The sequence below is a fragment of the Scyliorhinus torazame genome, chromosome 21, assembly GCF_047496885.1.
Source record: "Scyliorhinus torazame isolate Kashiwa2021f chromosome 21, sScyTor2.1, whole genome shotgun sequence".
NCBI lineage: Eukaryota > Metazoa > Chordata > Chondrichthyes > Carcharhiniformes > Scyliorhinidae > Scyliorhinus > Scyliorhinus torazame.
In genome coordinates this window covers 10,284,669-10,304,214 of record NC_092727.1, presented here as the reverse complement: position 1 = coordinate 10,304,214, position 19,546 = coordinate 10,284,669, and the positions used below count along the sequence as shown (strand labels likewise).

The window sequence follows — 19,546 nt, the reverse complement described above, 5'->3', positions numbered from 1 at the left end:
GCCAGTTCTGTATCCACCTTGCCAGTTCACCCCTGATCCCGTGTGACTTCACCTTTTGTACTAGTCTACCATGAGGGACCTTGTCAAAGGCCTTACTGAAGTCCATATAGACAACATCTACTGCCCTACCTGCATCAATCATCTTAGTGACCTCCTCGAAAAACTCTATCAAGTTAGTAAATAATCTCAGGCTCAAGAAAGGGAAGTAAAAATGTTTTAAATCTTCTATTCAGTATCTTGGACACATCATCGACCAAGTCGGTCTTCACAAAGAACCTAAGATAATGTGAGAGATCCTGGATGCTCCACGAGCGTATAACGTGACTCAGTGAAGGTCCTTTTAAGAATTATATTACTATGGAAAGTTCACATCACACTTAGCGATTGTCTCGCATATAATGTCTTCAGGTGAAGAGACCAAGCATTTGCTTTCAGGATGTTGACAAGTGCTGAGTCAAACTATACCCGCTTGAGAAAGAAACTCTCGGCATTATTTTTAATATTCGAAGATTCCACCAATATCTATTTGGCCATCAATATACTCTATTGACTGACCATCACTGAGCAATTTTTGGGCCACATGAGATGATCCCTTCGCTTGCTGCGAGTTGAATACATTGGGCGTTAATCTTGTCGGCATATGATTATGTCATTGAATATTGTAGGTCTGAACAACACGTGAACGCAGATGCCTTGTCTCGACTGCTGCTACCAGATCAACAAGACCAAAAAGGTAAGCACAAATCTGATGAACATTTCAAAGACATATTCGATCTGTCTCCTGTGAAAATGTTCTGATAACTTCTTCTCAGGTACCGCAATTTACCAGAACGGAACCGCTGATGAGGAAGGTGTTGGACATGATTCAAAAAGGTTCTCTGATAAAAGTGCACAAAAAGAATCCAGACCTTAAGCCCTATCCTACCAGACATCTTGGAGTTGATAGTACAAAATGGAGTATTGCTGTCAGGTATTAGAGTAATCATTCCGTCATGTCTAAGAAGTAAAATCCTGGAACAGCTGCACAAGCTCATCCCAGTGTAGTTAGAATGAAAGAGTTGGCGAAAAGCTACTTCTAGTGGCCCGGGTTGGATGCTCAAATAGAGGAGAAGGTTGGGTTATGCCAATACTGTGCAGAGAAATGTACCTCCACTACAACCTTTGCATCCATGGGAATAGCCCACATGGCCATAGCAAAGGATCCATGTTGATTATGCTTGACCATTTGAAGGACACACAAGACCATAAGACATGGGAGCAGAATTAGGCCACCCAACCCATCGAGTCTGCTACGCCATTCAATCATGGTGATATTTTCTCATCCCCATTCTCTTGCCCATAATCCCTGATTCCCTTATTAATCAAGAACCTATCTATCTCTGTCTTAAAGACACTCAGTGAATTGGCCTCCACAGCCTTTTGCGGCAAAGAGTTCCACAGATTCACCACCCTCTGGCTGAAGAAATTCCTCCTCATCTCTGTTTTAAAGGATCGTCCCTTTAGTCTGAGATTGTGTCCTCTGGTTCTAGATTTTCCTACAAGTGGAAACATCCTCTCCACGTCCACTCTATCCAGGTCTCGCAGTATCTTGTAAGTTTCAATAAGATCCCCTCTCATCCTTCTAAACTCCGAGTACCGACACAGAGTTCTCAAACGTTCCTCATACGACAAGTTCTTCATTCCAGGGAACATTCTTGTGAACCTCCTCTGGACCTTTCCATGCCAGCACATCCTTCCTCAGTTGCGGGGCACAAAACTGCTCACAATACTCCAAATGAAGTCTGACCAGAGCCTTGTACAGCCTCAGAAGTACATCCCTGGTCTTGTATTCTAGTTGATGGTTGATGTGCATACAAAGTGGCCAGAGGTGGCCATCGTGAAATCAACAACTATGGAACGGACCATAGAAAGACTCGACGAGGTATTTGCAAGGTTTGGGCGACCTGAACAACTCGTGAGCAATAAAGGTACTCAGTGCGCATCAGCCAAATTAGAGGACTAATTGAAGGGATGTGGCATCAGCCAAATCAAACCTGCCCCCCACCATACAGCTGCCAATGGCTTAGCTGAACGTTTCAAACAATTGCTCAAACATGCCGTGACGGTTTTGAGGGATTAAGATTCTCTACCGAAATGCGGCAATATGTCTGTGCAGAGTCTGCACGTTCTCCCCGTATATGCGTGGATTTCCTCTGGGTGCTCCAGTTTCCTCCAGTGGTCCAAAGACGTGGGGGTTAGGTGGATTGGCCACGCAAAATTGTTAGTTGGGGTTACTGGGTTACGAGGACAGGGTGGAGGTGTGGGCTTAAGTAGGGTGCTCTTTCAAGGGCCGGTATAGATGGGCCGAACGGCCTCCTTCTGCACTGTAAACTCTATGATTCTATGAATAGCTTTGTAATGACATACAGAAACACTGAGCATTCAGCAACACAAAGCTCACCGGCTATATTGATGTTCAAAGGAAACTACATGCACAATTCTTGCTTGGCCATTCGGCCCATCGAGTCTGCACCACCACTCTGAAAGAGCACCCTATTTAGGCCCACACCCCCACCCTATCCCCGCAACCCCACCTAACCTTTGGATACTAAGGGGCAATTTAGCATGGTCAATTCGTCTAACCTGCACATCTTTGGATTGTGGGATGAAACCAGAGCACCTGGAGGAAACCCACGTTGACTCGGGGAGAACATCACATTTGCAAATCACTTTAAATCTGTGCCCTCTCGTTCTTGATCCTTTTACAAGTGGGAACAGTTTCTCCCGATCTACACTGTTCAAAACCCTCATGATTTTGAACATTTCTATCAAAACCCCTCGCAGCCTTCTTCTCTCCAAGAAGAACAGTCGCAACCTCTCCATTCTATCCTCATAACTGAAGTTTCTCATCCCTGCAACCATTCTTGCTGCCATAAGGTGTAGTTCAGGCAACTAGCGTAGATGCATTTAGGGGAATCATACAATTCCTCCAGTGCAAAAAGAGGCCATTCGGCCTATCGAGTCTGCGCTGACCCTCGGAAAGAGCACAGTACCTAGCACCCCCCCCTCCCATCCCAATGATCCCACCAAAGGTTTGGACACTAAGCCGCAATTTAGCATGGCCAATCCACCTAACCTGCACATCTTCGGAGGAACCCGAAGCACCCAGAGGAATCCCAGGCAGACACGGGTAGAAAGTGCAAACCCCACAGTCACCCCCCCCCCCCAATGTTGGAATCATCCCTGGCGCTGTGAGGCAGCAGCGTTAACCACTGGATAAAAACATGAAGGAGAAAGGAAGCAAGGGATATACTGATGGGACGCGATGGAGTGGGGTGGGAAGAGATTCATCCACACACACCACCACCCCCACCCCCACCCCCACACCACCCCCCCCACACACCCCTCACACACACCCCCACACACACACCGCACCCCCACACCCCCCCCCACACCCACACTGCGCCCACACCCACACTGCGCCCACACTGCCCCACACCCCCCCCACCCACACACCCCCCCACCCACACCCCCCCCCACCCACACACCCCCCCCACCCACACACCCCCCCCACCCACACACCCCCCCCACCCACACACCCCCCCCACCCACACACCACCCCCACCCACACACCACCCCCACCCACACACCCCCCCCCACCCACACACCCCCCCCCACCCACACACCCCCCCCCACCCACACACCCCCCCCACCCACACACCCCCCCCCACACACCCCCCCCACCCACACACCCCCCCCACACCCCCCCCCACACCCCCCCCCCCACACACCCCCCCCCCACACACACACCCCCCACACACACCCCCCCCCACACACCCCCCCCCCACACACCCCCCCCCACACACCCCCCCCACACACCCCCCCCACACACCCCCCCCACACACCCCCCCCACACACACCCCCCCCCACACACACCCCCCCCCACACACACCCCCCCCCCACACACACCCCCCCCACACACACCCCCCCACACACACACCCCCACACACACACCCCCACACACACACCCCCACACACACCCCCCCACACACACCCCCCCACACACACCCCCCCACACACACCCCCCCACACACACCCCCCCACACACACACCCCCACACACCCCCACCCACACACACACCCCCACACACACACCCCCACACACACACCCCCACACACACACCCCCACACACACACCCCCACACACACACCCCCACACACACACCCCCACACACACACCCCCACACACACACCCCCACACACACACCCCCACACACACACCCCCACACACACACCCCCACACACACACCCCCACACACACCCCCCCCACACACCCCCCCCCACACACCCCCCCCCACACACCCCCCCCACACACACCCCCCCCACACACCCCCCCCCACACACCCCCCCCCACACACCCCCCCCCCACACACCCCCCCCACACACCCCCCCCCACACACCCCCCCCCACACACCCCCCCCCACACACCCCCCCCCCCCACACACCCCCCCCCCACACCCCCCCCCCCCCACACACACCCCCCCCCCCCACACACACCCCCCCCCACACACCCCCCCACACACACACCCCCACACACCCACACACACACACCTGTGGCTGAATGGCCTGTCTCTGTGATGAATATCATTTTGATATGACGGCATATAAACGTCAGGTTATCATTTCTTCAACTCATTAACATATGGCATGATTCTCCTGTCATTATACACCCCGGACATTGGTAAACAACAATGCAGGTGATCCAATATTTAGAGGGGATTCCTGGGAAAATGTCACTGTTTGCATGGGATACTCAAGAGTGTGCCAACATTTACACAGGTCTCTCGTAGTTTGCCAGCATTTGCATGCGGTCCACTCTGCAAAATAACGTTTGCCATGTGTTGTGTGGAGCAGTGGGCTACATTCACACTGGCACATAGCCTTCATTCCCTTTCTGTAACAGACTCCACACAAATACAATTGAAAACTTCAAAAAAATGTATAAGCTTGAAACATTCACTAAGTATTATATAATTTGAGAAGTATTTAAATACAGTGGGGTTCAAGAGAGCAACAACCAACAAGCTAATAATAATCTTTATTAGTATCACAAGTAGGCTTACATTAACACTGCAATGCAGTTACTGTGATAATCCCTCAGTTGCCACATTCCGGCATCTGTTCGGGTACACGGAGGGAGAATTCAGAATGTCCAATTCACCGTTCGGGACTTGTGGGAGGAAACCAGAGGAACCGGAGGAAACCCAAGGAGATACAGGGAGAACATGCAGACTCCGCACAGACAACGACCCAAGCAGGAATCGAACCTCGGACCCTGGCGCTCTGAAGCAACAGTGCTAACCACTGTGCTGCCATGCCACTCCTTGTCTGTGCGCTCAGCAGTGATGATGGAGGGAGATGGAATTTGGTGATACTAGACAGATTGTATTTTTCTACATTATCCTGAGAAATTACAGATAATTGTTAAGTGTGGGCAATAGACAGAGACATAAACCATATTCGGAAGGAGGCTCAAATTTTCCATAGAATGCAACACATCGGAGATTCAACTGCGTATGGTTTTCTCTGAAGATAATTCCCATCATAAACAAGATACTTTTAAACTCATGATAAACAGCAAAACATTGGCCAAGTACAACATGCCCTTTGCTGCAGACATGTTACTCGATCCTGCCATGAAAAATTGCTGCGAGTGTGCATCAGAGGCTAAGAAAAGAACAGAGTCCAGCATAGATGCGAATCTGTTTACTTCTTCTCAGGAGTCAAGGCATGTGGCTGTCAGACATGTATGGAGGTAATTCCGGCAACGTCCCGGTATCAGAGTTATTTTCAGCATGGTCACAAATACCATTCCACTTCTCATATGACACATCACCGAGGAATGTTGAGCATATTTTTTTCATGTTAAGGACCAAACACAGGCCTGAGGTTTTACTGCTCTGTCATCCCTCTGCTCTTCTCAAGGTGCTGGCTCTTGTTAGGGGCTTTTGGCAGACACCTCTTTGTACAGAGCATGTCCAAGCTGTAAATGACCTCCTCATCTTCTGCGGGTTGGTCCTCCCATGGCATGGCCGTCCACAGAACCGACAATTCATGTTGTGGTTGTTGGTGCTTGGGGGAAACTTCTGTGCCGGTGTCACCTCTGGTCCTCTGGGCTTGTCAGATGGTGAGAGTTTGGCATACCAGGTCAGAATCAGGCCATTCGACCCAACCGGCCCATGCCAGCATTTATGCTTTACTCGAACCCCTGCCCATCTTGCCTCATCTACACCCAATCATCAGGGCAGCACGGTGGCGCAGTGGTTAGCCCTGCTGCTTCAGGGCACCAAGGTCCCAGGTTCAATCCCGGTTCCGGGTCACTGTCCGTGTGGAGTTTACACATTCTCCCCGTGTTTGCGTGGGTTTCGCCCCCAAAACCCAAAGATGTGCAGGGTAGGTGGATTGGCCACGCTAAATTGCCCCTTAATTGGGAAAAATGAATTGGGTACTCTAAATTTTAAAAAATCTACATCAATCATCATGACTCTCTATTCCCTTCTCCCTCACCTGCTTGTCCAGTTGCTCCTTGCATCTATAATACTTGCCTCAACCACTCCCTGTGGTAGTGAGTTCCACATTCTCACCACACTTCAGGGAAGGTATGTTTCCTCTGAATTCCTCATTGAAGTTATGAATGACTATCTTATACTGGTGGCCTCTAGTTATGCCCTTTCCCACGAGGAAACATTCTCTCTGTATCCGCTTCAGCAAACCTTTCATAATTTTAAATATCTCCATAAGGTCATCCCTCGGTCTTCTTTTTTTAAGAGAACAATTAATTAATTTAATTCTTAAGAATTAACAGCACAGAAACAGGTCATTAGCCCAATTGGTCTATGAAAGTTTTTTTTTTAAATTTTTTTGCCCGGGACCCATTTTTACCAACCGGCCATCCTTCGGGACCCACGCCGGCCGACCTTCGCGACCCACGCTGGCCGATCATCGCGACCCACGCTGGCCGATCATCGCGACCCACGCCGGCAGACCTTCGTGACCCATGCCGGCTGATCATCACAACCCATGCCAGCTGACCTTCGCGACCCACGCCGGCCGACCTTTGCGACCCACGCCGGCCGACCTTCACATCCACCATTTTTCTATTACTTTTAATGCAAGAGGTGAGCCTGGGCTTACATTCTATAGACTAGAGAAGCGAAGAATGAGAAATTACGCCATTAAAACAGGCATTATTCTCTCAGGATTCTCCAGAGCAGATGCAGAATGTAAGTTTTCCTCAGATGGGTGGTTTACAGACTGGGGATGTAGTCTGCAAATTACAAAGCAATGATTTTAGACATAGATGAGGAGGAATTACTTAACTCACAGTATTGTGAATCTTTTTAATCTCTAAAATTCAGTCAGATGCAGGAAGACTGAATTGAATTTTTAAAAAGATCTTCTCCTGGGTCTGTGCGCTGATGTCAGGAGGAGATGGTGTTTCTCTCTGGGCTCCGAGCGCGTGCACCGATGAGCGGGCACGCATGCACAGCATGCCCGCATTTTTAAAGCGGGCCACTGCTGTCATATTTAAAGCCGCTCGCAGCCGACATTTTTAGAAGCCAACAGCTGTGGCCGTTATGCCTGAATTCCTGCGATCGGGAACGCCACGAAGAATGGCTCCACGACCCTCCCGACACCCGCCTACAACCCACCCGCGGGTCGCGGCCCCCACTTGAAAATGCCTGGTCTATGAGGTGTTAAAGTGCCAAACAAGTTCCTCCCATCCCACTTCATCGGACTGTATCGCCACAGCCCTTCCACTCCTTTCTCCTTCATATGCCTATCCAGCTTCCCTTGAAATGCATCTCTGCTATGCACCAAACTGCTCCATCTGGAAGCGAGTTCCACATTCGCACCACTCTCTAGGTTAAAGTGTTCCTCCTGAATTCCCGACTTATTAGTGACTACCTTATATTTATGTCCCCGAGTTCTGGACTTCCCAAAAGCAGACACATTTTCTCGAGGCCTGCCGATCAAGCCCCTTTATAATTTTAAAGACCTCCATTAGGTCACATCCAAACCTCTGGATTGCTAGTTTAGTAACATAAACAACACATTACTATAGCCTTTGAAAACATTTTTTTAAATATATAGACGGCTACAGTTGACATGGAAATGCTTTCAGGAGCTGAATCACAAGGGCTACGGAGTGGAAAAAGACTGCGAATTATAATCTTAATCTGTGATGCTCTCTTACTTTCCATTACACCACAACAGCAGATAATGTGAAGGGAAGACATTACGAACCCACTATAATTAACTTCAGCAATAAGGGCACTAGACCATTCTCTGGTGGAGTCTCCCAATTTGGGATGGCTACATATCTCTCTGAATGGATGCATTGAATGTACTCACAGCTGTGACTTACATCTGCGTGAATGGTTTAAAAATTCTGGGACTATTAAAGAAACTCTCCTTAACCTCTTCAGTTGCCAGGGAAGGATTTTTATAATTAGCAGTGATCACATGTCAGAGGTGCATTCCATCAGTACAAAAATGTTGGAAGTGCTTTCTGCCTGTTCAGGCAGATGTTCGCGCTCGCATTGCACAACTGGAAATGCAAGGAGTTACACCGGTGCCCTGGATAGCATTCCTATTTTGTGTAAATCAAATAACCAATCAAAGTAAATCAAGTAAACTAAGGGACAAATTAAAGGGGCATCCCCTTAAAGGGATATCGCCTGAATCAAAAAACAAATGACAAATTAAACCTACAACATCAAATCAAAATGTGATCAAGAGGGTCAATGAGACACCCCATCCCCGCAGTGCCCACCAGATATGGAAGGCTATGATGGTGTCAGTAGACACCGCGTGCACCCACTCGAAGGACACCCGAGCGAAGAGGTGCAGGCAGTCGGGTTGGATGACACGGTTGCCCATTGCCTGGATCTGTTTATGACAAGTTTGACCAGACCCAGGAGCAGATGAAGGATGGGGTCCTCTTTCCCCGCCCCTCTCCAGGCCGAGTACCCATAGATCAGGAGCGTGAGGCTTTAGTGCAAACAAACCCGCAGCAAAGGGTTTTTTTAAGAAACTGAAAAGGTTTTTTTTCCCAAATCTTTTTTTGCTCCCTGGGCCAGTTGATCAAATGAGAATTAGAAACATAGAAAATAAAAGTGGGAGTAGGCCTTTGGTCCTTCGAGCCTGTTCCGCCATTCATTACGATCATCCAACTCACTGAATTATAACAAATCATGAAGTTGGAGTTTCAATGAAAGGGATCACTAATTACACAGAATCTGTTGCAGTGTGTAAATTTTACTTCTTGAAAAAACATCAGCGAATAATCCCATAATCCTCAGGAATGTTTAGTGCAAACACTGATTATCTACAGCTAAGAAATCAGTTTTCTAACCAGGAAGCAACTGTGAACACTGGCCTTTCCCCGGTCTTAATTTCCTTGGTTTTTCATGAGTAAACAAAAACTATTTTTATGCCATGCTCCATCACACAGAACCTAAAGGAGCAATTACCAACCCGAGAGCGAGCCTGAACATCCACTGTTTAAACTCACACAACAGCTTGTGTTTTTTGGCAGTCTTTAGTAAAGTGTCACAAGATGCTTCACAGCGTCAGCCCTGGCTCAGAGGGTAGTGGTCTCGCCACAGAGTCAGTAGGTTACGGTTTCAAGTCCCACTCCCGAGACTGGAGCACAAAATCTCGGCTGACTCTTCCAGTTTCGGACTGTCAGAGAAGAGTCACCTTTCGGACGAATAAAGATTCCATTTATTCTCTCTGGAGCCCAATAGGTCTAATTAAACTAGTAAGAGTGGGGTATTTATCCCCGGTGCCCTGACCAATATTTATCCCTTAACCAGCATCACACAAATATTATTTATCCCTTAACCAGCATCACACAAATATTATTTGCACATTCTTACGGGGCTGTTTGTGGGACCATGCTGTGCATAAATGCACGCCGCCATTTTCTTACTTGCAAAAGTGACTACACCTCATTGGAAGTTTTTCCATTTCCACAAATAACAGGTGCTGAGGGGCAGTCACAGATTCAGTGAATGGCCACTTGGAGATAATTCAGGAGTTTAGAAACATGGAAAAGAACAAGTGACTTCATAGAACGCCTACAGTGCAGAAGGCCGGCATTTAGCTCATCGAATCTGCACCGACCTTCTGAAAGAGCCCCCCCCCCCCCCCCCCCCCCATTTGGCCCACTCCCCTATCGCCAGAACCCCACATAACCCGCACATCTTTGGACTGCGGGAGGAAACCCATGCAGACACAGGGAGAACGTGCAAACTCCACACAGTCACCCAAGTTTGAATCAAACAGGGTCCCTAGTGCAGAGGCAGCAGTGCTAATCACTGTGTCCCCATAACCTCATAGGGAAGAGGTAGAAAAACACATGATTGAGAAGCAAATGGGGGACATGGGAGCCAGGCAGTCCTGTAACTGCAACATCTTCTGCATGAGTACCAATTCTTTGAGAATTTGTTTCACTCAATTACTGCAACCATCCTATAATCAGCTGCTGCGCTTGGAAACTAGATGCAATATTTTGCAAACCACCTTTTAACTTAAAGTTTATCTAACTAACATATCATTAGGATGAATCTGGCACAGATGACTTGCTTTAGTTGCTTGCAGGTGCGACAGTGCTGAAACCTGAACAACTTCAGGTCACCTAATGTCATGCTCCCAGAAATATCTCAGTTGCTACGTCCTTAACATGAGGAAGGCTCAGAAATAGAACCTGCTGAACAGCTGCTCAAAGAGGTAGCAATATGAAGAAATATTAAACTAACCACCCCCCCTCCCCCCCCCCAGCCACATTCAACGTTGTGGGAAGGAAATGCAATTTCAAAATTTGCGATTGACATCAAATTGGGCGGAGGGCAGCACAAAATACAGGAAGACGTTGGTCCATTCTCAGAATGGGCATGCAAAACAAATTAATTTTAATGTAGATCAGTGTGAAGTGGTGCATTTTGTGAGGAGATTAAGGATGCCACATACTCCTTGGAAAATAAGGGTGTAAATGTAAGCGAGAAGCAAAGGGGACCCACGGCACAAATCACTAAACAAAGCCGTGCAGGTTACAGGAGCTCTGTTCTCCAGAAAATAAATGGTTGAGGGTTGAGCTGATGGAGCTCTTCGATCAGGTAAATGTAGAGAAGACATTTTCACTGGTGGGGAGTCCAAAACTAGGGGTTTGCAAACATGCTGTACAATAGTCACCATTAAATTCAGTTCAGGACAACTTAGTTACTCTGAAAATGGCTAGAATGCACAATTAGCTATTACAATGATGCAAGCGGCATTGATGCATTTGAGGGGAAGGTGGGTTAACACAAAAAGGAGAAAGGAATATGCTGATCGGATGACATGACTCGCATGGAGCTTGGACCAGTTGAGCCATCGGCCATGTTACTACACTGAACTTTCTATGCAAAAGAGAGGGAACGGATACATGGAAAGATAGATACAACAGCAGCAGATACCTGGGAACACCGCCACCTGGGGTTTCCCTCCAAGTCACTCACCATCCTGCCTTGTAAATATATCACCGCTCTGTCACTGTGTCAAAATCCTGGGACTCCCTCCCTAACAGCACTGGGGGTGAACCTATAGCATATGGTTCAAAAAGGAAGCTCACCACCACATTCTCAAGATCAATTAAGGATGGGCAATAAATGCTGGTGTAGCCAGCAACGCCCACGTCGCGCAAATGAATAAAAACCTGCTTTCCCATAACAAAAACAGGCAAACGTCAAACAGCGACTCCCATGAAGGGTCTTCAGCCAAATTCACGAGGTTATATCGACCAGGAAGATTCTAGGTTTTACCCGGGGGGGGGGGCTATGCCACTTTCCAGCTGCGGGCAGGATGGTATTGACTGCTGTGAAGGGGGAGTCCGATGGGTGGAAGAGGCAAGTGGCACCTGTGTTGTTGGCAAGGAGAGGGAAGAAGAGCCAGCTATGAATCAGTGAATACTCCAATTCTTATTGCTGTGAAGCCTGCTGGATGGGTATACATGTCCTGACGATAGGATCGCTCTCAGCAGTGATGACCCCCCTTCCCCCAATGTTCAAATAGTCTGTTAACCCTCGCTGTCCAGACTCACATACGGAAAGAGTCACATTTATAATAATAATCTTTATTATTGTCACAAGTAAGCTTACGTTAACACTGCAATGAAGTTACTGTGAAAATCCCCTCGTCGCCACATTCCGGCGCCTGTTCGGGTACACAGGAAGAATTCAGAATGTCCAATTCACCTCACAAGCATGTCTTTTGGGACTTGTGGGAGGAAACCAGAGCACACGGAGGAAACTCACGCACGAGGTGTAGTGCTGGTGAAGTAGTGCACGAGGTGATCCTACCACATGTGGATACATATTCGGGATGAGTCATTGCTTCCAAGTGAAGGGAAAAAGATGGGACAACACTCCAAAAATGTTAAATTTCAGGTTAGATTACAGACTTATTAGCTCCACACAAATATCCCCTAGATCGGAAAAGAACAAACTCCAACCATATACTCACACACACATACTTAGTATTCCTATCTGACACATTCCCCAGCCTAACTCACAGAAAACAAAGGTATAGTGTTCTAACAGATAAGATTCAATTCAAAGCCAGTGCTATACAGTTCACAAAATAAAAGAGTGCAGGAGCAGATCAAATATTCTAGGAATGAACTAGGTGCTTAAAAGTAAGATACAGATCAGAGGCATAAAAGCATCACACAACCTAAAAACTATCACTTGTCAGGGTTAAATCCATCATGATTCAATTAGAGGAGTTGGTATTGTCACTGGATTTGTAGTCCAGAGAATTAGGGTAATGATCTGGGGACCCGGGTTCGAACCCCACATGGAAGATGATAAGAGTTCAATGAAAATCTGGAATTAAAAGTCTAACGATGACCATGAAATCATTGCCAACTGTCCTAAAAATCTATCTGGTTCACTAATGCCCTTTAGGGAAGCAAATCTGCCAACCTTATCTGGTCTGGCCTGCAAGTGTTTACAGCTCCACAGAAATGTAGTTGACTCTTAACTAAATGCCACTAAAATACCAGTAAAAGGAATGAAACTGGGCAGGCCACCAAGCATCGACCAAGGCACTGGAAGCAACAACGGCAAACACAGCCGTATTGACCCTGCAGTCTTGCTTGCTAACATCTGGGGGCTAGTGCCAAGATTCGGAGAGCTGTCTCAGACTAGTCAAGCCTGATAAAGTCATGCTCATGGAATAATACCGTCCCAAACATCACCATCCATGGGTATGTCCTGTCCCATTGGCAGGACTGAGCCAGTAAAGGTGGTGGCGCAGAGTTATACAGCTAGCAGCGAGTTACCCTGTGAGAATTCAAAATCAAATACGGACCCCCATGAAGTCTCATAGTATCAGATCAAACACAGGCAAGGAAATTTCCTGCTGATTACCACAACCTCCCTCTCCCCCTATTGAACACAACTTGGAGAAAGCAATGAGAGTGGCTTGGGTTCAGAATATACTCTGGATAGAAGACTTCAGTGTCCATCACCAAGAGTAGCTCAGAAGCATCACCACAGACCAAGCACCAAACCCTCAAGGGCATAGATGCTAGGCTGTATCTGTAGCAGGTGGTGAGGGAACCAACAAGAGGGAAAAATATATTTGACATCATCCTCACCAATCTGCCTGCTGCAGTTGCATCTGTCCATGACAGTATTGGTCGGAGTAACCACTGCGCAGTCCTTATGGAAGCAAAGTCCCGTTTTCATATGGAGAATACCCTCCATTGTGTGGCACTACCACGGTATTAAATGGGACAGACTTCGGACAGATCTAGCAACTCAAGACTGGACATCTATGAGACACTGTGGGCCATCAGCAGCAGCAGAATTGTACTCAACCAGAAACTGTGACGGCATATCCCCCACTCTACCATTACTATCAAGCCAGCTTCAATGAAGAGTGCAGGAGAGCATGCCAAGAGCAGCACCAGGCATGCCAAAAAACAAGGTGTCAATCTGGTGAAGCTACTAAACAGGATTACTTGCATGCCAAATGGCATAAGCAGCAAGTGGTAGACAGAGCTAAATGATCCATAATCAACGGGTCAGATCTAAGCTCTGCAGTCCTGCCACATCCAGTCTTGAATGTTGGTGGACAATTAAACAACTCGCTGGAGGAGGAGGTTCCACAAACATTCCCATCCTCAAAGATGGAGGAGCCCAGCACACCAGTGGAAAAAACAAGGTTGAAGCATGAAATCCATGAGTTGTAGAGTATTCCTGTTAACTGGAAATCTTCCCCAGTCATGAAGTGTTTATCAGGAGTAAATATGATAAGAGATGTTGCACTTGTTGCAAGCAACAAGATAAGATTTGTATTTGTACAGAACAATTGAAATGGCACTCGATGATAAAACTGATGATTAATCTCGAGTTTAACACTTTCACAATCGGCCAGGATGTGAAAGCCCAAAGGCACAATGGTGGATGCTGAAAATCAGAAATAAAAAAACATTGCTGGAAATACTCAGGTGGCATCTGTGGAGAGAAACGGAGTTAACATTTCAGTTAGAATCATAGAATTTTTTTAGAATGTTATAGTGCACAAGGAGGCCATTCGGCCCATCGAGTCTGCACCAGCTCTTGGAAAGAGCACCCTACCCAAGCCCACACCTCCACCCTAGCCCCATAACCCAGTAACCCCACCCAACACTAAGGGCAATTTTGGTCACTAAGGGCAATTTAGCATGGCCAATCCACCTAACCTGCACATCTTTGGACTGTGGGAGGAAACCCACGCACACACAGGGAGAACGTGCAGACTCTGCACAGACAGTGACCCAGGCCGGGAATCGAACCTGGGACCCTGGAGCTGTGAAGCAATTGTGCTAACCACCATGCTACCGTGCTGCCCACGGTATGGCCTCTGGTCAAAGAAGGAAGATCGAAATGTGAAGGCTTTTAAACCATTAGAAAGGGCAGAGGGCAGGAGAGAACAAAAGAGAAGGTCTCTGATAGGCTAGAGGGAGGTTGGAGGGAGGGCAGGAGCGTGCAACTAACAAAATATTTCATGATGCAAAAGCCAAGTAGAGTGGTAATGGGTATGATATGGAAACAAAGGCTGTGCCCAAATGAAGCATGAATGGTGTGGCGTTTGACTTGCACCCAGTAAACCGGTGCAAAACCCATGTGGCAGACAAGATTGTGCAGTGTGTTCTTTGGATTTTCCGGCTCTCCCATCAAGTTTGCCACACAGCAAGATCCAAATCCCTGTTTCTGGGACAGGTTGGGTGGGTCGGTCAATGACATGGTGTACACCCATCACCATCTGCACTGCCGACACAGCCAAATGGGTTCAAAGGCCGAATAAAACCACTGCCTGGTAAGGCTTCAGCAAATCTACACAGTGGGTGAGTAATTTGAGACCTGACACGTGGCGAGAGTAGCATGGCTCTGGAGCAACAGGCGACTCGAGAGCTTTGGGGTATTCCTCGCTTCATGTCTGGGTCTGTTGCACACTAACCCGTAGAGATTGTTCGTTATGATCATTCAACAACTCCATTATCATTGTAGAATATAACTGGGACCGTCGGTCGATGGTATTTTTCCTCCCTCTCTCTGAAGATGCTGCCTGACCTGCTGAGTATTTCCAACATCTTCTGTTTTGATTTATGTTAGAAGGTGAGCTAGATGGACAGCAGTTATTTTTCATGCACAAATTCCAAAATGAAATAGGATTCAGATGAGTTGTTGATGGCTTGAATTTCAATCTCCCCAGTTATTATAGAACCCAAATCCCTTCGTCACATTACTGCCATGTAATCAAGGGGTATGACCTATTTACTACCTGACTCAACATTTGCTGCCTAACAGTACTGCATGTGAACTCTAACTGTGATTAATGTGCTAGAGTGCAACCAACATTTGAGTAACTCGCACAAAAAGTGATTAAGGAATAAAAATACAGATACCACTACAATCCCCCTTTAAAATAATCAAATTTAGTTTTTGCTTTTCACAGGGTCTCTGTGACAGCTTTCTGAAGCATCAGACAATCTGAGCCATGAATGTGTTGTTCCACAGCATCGATGGAACCTCAGGAAGAAAGAACTAGCCTTTCCACAACTCCCTTCATGCCATGCTCTCGGTTCCAGCCTATTGACAATCGGATACCCCATCCACTGCATCTGACATCCCAAATTAACCACCTCAGACAAGTTTGGTCAGGGCACATATCTTTCCTTGAGACGACTGCAAGAACTTACGTTTTTACAGTATCTGCTTATCATAGTAAAACGCCCCGAGCTACATCCCAGAGGCATTATAAAACAAAATTTGACAACGAGCCACATATCCAGGCAGATTTGTCAAGCTTTGGATGCTTTGGCAAGGGGTGGCTTTAATGAACATCTGAAAGGAGGAACGATAAGTAGAGGCGTGAAGGGGTTTAGGAAGGCATTCTGGAACCTAGGGCCCAGGCACCTGAAGTCACGATCTCCAATGGTGGAGTATTTAGAATTGGACCATTGAATTTACAGTGCAGGAGGCCATTCGACCCCTCGAGCCTGCACTGGCCCTTGGAAAGAGCACCCTACTCAAGCCCACACCTGCACCTTATCCCCATAACCCCACCTAACTTTTCTTTGGACACTAAGGGCAATTGAGCATGGCCAATCCACCTAACCTGCACATCTTGGACTGTGGGAGGAAACCGGAGCACCCGGAGACACGGGGAGAACGTGCAGACTCCGCACAGACAGTGACCCAAGCCGGGAATCGAACCTGGGACCCTGGAGCTGTGAAGCAACAGTGCTAACCACTGTGCTACCATGACGCCCGAGGCTCAAGAGGCAATTCTAATTCTCTTAACTCTTTATTCAAGAAAGCCAACTAGTGAAGGACAGAACTGGAGCCAATCTGTACTCACTTTTATATTTATTTAAGTTCCACAGTACACTACACCCAGCCTAACAACTACATTTGCGTTACATTATCAACTGAGCAAAGTTGGCCTCCTCAGCCTTTGTAGAGGCATGTTTGTTAGAACATTCCACGAGCTGAGAGAGATTTCCCAATGGGGAACAAATATCAACAGATAACAAGGATGAATATTTTATCACATGTCAGTTAAATAAATAGATATAAGAGGTGATTGACCAGCAGTTTCCCAGCCACAACAAAATCACCAGGACTTTTAAATAAAGACTTTGGATGACCTTGGCTCCCAAAGATATGCCAAACTTAAAATAGCATTAAAAGGTCACTGTCGGCTTGAAGTGGGAGTTTCAGAACCAGCTGCCTACAAATCTGCCTCTCAAATTCTGCATTTCTGGTGGATGGGATGATTTGAAGTTTCTGCTCATTCAGATTAACTTTCAAAAACGCCCGGTCAGTTTCCTATTTTCTCTTTCTCTTCTCAAACGGGCTGGAGGCCAGGGTTCTGCTAATTCTGCTCCTGGGTCTTGGGGGGGGGGGAGCCCCCAAGGGGAGCTCCAGAGGGGGAGGGGTGACAACCCCCAAGTGGTTGGGTGGAAGCCCACGAAGGAAGAAGAGGGGCACCCACCAAGGGGAGAGATATTCAAGATCCTGATGAGAATGGGCAGGATAAATAGCAAGGAAATACTAGCACTCTCCCCCCCCCCCCCCCCCAAAGAGTACCAATCTATGTAGAGGGCAGAGATTCAAAATCATTATTAAATGGTGTAAAGGTGATGAGAAGAAAAAAGGCATTCACCCAGAGGCTGGTTGGAGTCTGGAAGCAACCTCCTGATTGGGTGGTTGAGGCAGGTTCAATGGAGGTATTGAAAACGCAATTGAATTGCTCCCAGAAAAGATGGGACGAGATAGAATGCCTTTCAGTGAACCAGTGCAGACCTCATGGGCCAAATGGCCTCCTTCTGCATTGTAAAGATTGTCAATCTATGAAATGTCGTGAGGGCTGGTGAGGTAAGTGCTGAGAGACTGCTTCTGCTGGCTGGCGGGTCTCGAACGAGTCTCAGTTTAAGGGGATCAGCAACTGAGGACTGAGGAGGAGAAAATTTATCTACCCAGAGGGTTGCGAGTACTCAGCTGTTGAATCACTCAAGGCACAGAATGAGACCATTCAACCCTGCGAATATTTATAGATTCTCCTCACCTGAAGAATAAAGGATGTGGAGATAGGCTTGATGTGGTGGGTCAGACATGATCATAGATTTTACAGTGCAGAAGGAGGCCATTTAGCCCTTTGTAAAGAGCACCTTACTTAATCCCGCACCTCCAACCTATCCCCTTAATCCAGTAACCCCACGTAACCTTTTTGGACACTAAGGGCAATTTAGCATGGCCAATCCACCTAACCTGCACATCCTTGGACTGTGGGAGGAAACCGGAGCAACCGGAGGAAACCCACGCAGACACGGGGAGAATGCGCAGACTCCGCACAGACAGTGGCCCAAGCCGGGAATCGAACCCAGGTCCCTGCCGCTGTGAAGCAACAGTGCTACCCCCAAGCCCCATTTATTGAAAGACGGAGCAGGGTTGAGGGTCCATCGAGTCGTCTGCCATGCCCCATTCCAAGTTTGCAGGAATCAAATCCATAGCAGAGGGGGCACAGGAGCAAAACAAAGCAGAGGGACTTGGGTGTGCTGCGATGTAACCGAACAACACAGGCCAGTGTGGAGGGGCTGAATGGCCACCTCCTCCCACCTGCCCGACGCCATGAAGCGGGCAAACCTTTGAAACCCATACCTCTGTGGACACAGGTGGCAAGCATGCCATCCTGGGGAGGCAGCAGGGGCGACACCAAGTTAAAATAGATGATTGGAGGTCATGGAGAAGAGGATATGTGATTTTTCTAAAAACAAACACACACAGATTGGCTCAGGGCAGCGGAGAACTTTCCCAGAGTGGAGAGAGTAGAACTTTGAGTTGCCGCTGAGAGGGAAAGTGTTACAAAGTATCTGTGCCATTGTCTGCGGGTTAAACCGGATACATTGTTGCTGAGGGGAAGGGACTTTATTACCTTCTCCTCGCCACTCGCTCCGGGCTCACTCTCCCCCGCCGTCATCTTCCCTCTCACTGATCCCCACGGCCGCTTCTCAAAGTTGGAATCAGATTGTTGTGTGGTGTTTATTTTTGTTCAATCCCAATTTTTGTTCCTTTGTTGTTGTCTTTTTTTTTGTCTCCTTCTGCCGGGGATTTGCAGCGAGGAAGCGGAGCAGCAGCCGCCGCCACACAGGGAGACAAGCGACAAGCGACCCCCCCCCAACACCCGCCCATCAGCCCCGGGGGCGCGCACGCCTCCCGTGACGCGCGCGATCGACTGCGTCCGCGCTCCCCCCACCAAGCCACCCCTGGGCGTGCGCGCCCCCTGCTGGAGGCTGGTCTGTTCCTCAAACAGAGCAACTGGGGGTTGAATCTCTTCACCTCTTCCCCCCCACACACAGTGTGTTTCCCTCCCTGCTCTCTTCAGCAGCAGCAATCTCATTCTTTTGCTTCCATTTCGCTTTGGAAGGTAATCTCAGGGTCTAGGTACATTTGAACAATAGTTGAAATGAC

At 48.0% G+C, this 19,546-nt stretch overlaps 1 protein-coding gene across 5 annotated transcripts in view; it reads right to left on the bottom strand.

The window, feature by feature from the left end:
- usp28 (ubiquitin specific peptidase 28) overlaps window positions 1-19,248 on the bottom strand; it is an 83,638-nt gene extending 64,390 nt beyond the window's left edge. For 4 of the 5 annotated variants that reach the window (XM_072486484.1, XM_072486486.1, XM_072486487.1 and 1 more), the window contains exon 1: window positions 19,011-19,248. In XM_072486484.1, coding sequence (XP_072342585.1) covers window positions 19,011-19,055 — 45 coding nt within the window. In that variant the 5' untranslated portion in view covers window positions 19,056-19,248. The remainder of the gene's footprint in view (window positions 1-19,010) is intronic. The other variant, XM_072486488.1, reaches the window with a different exon arrangement.
- Window positions 19,249-19,546: the final 298 nt, after the last annotated feature.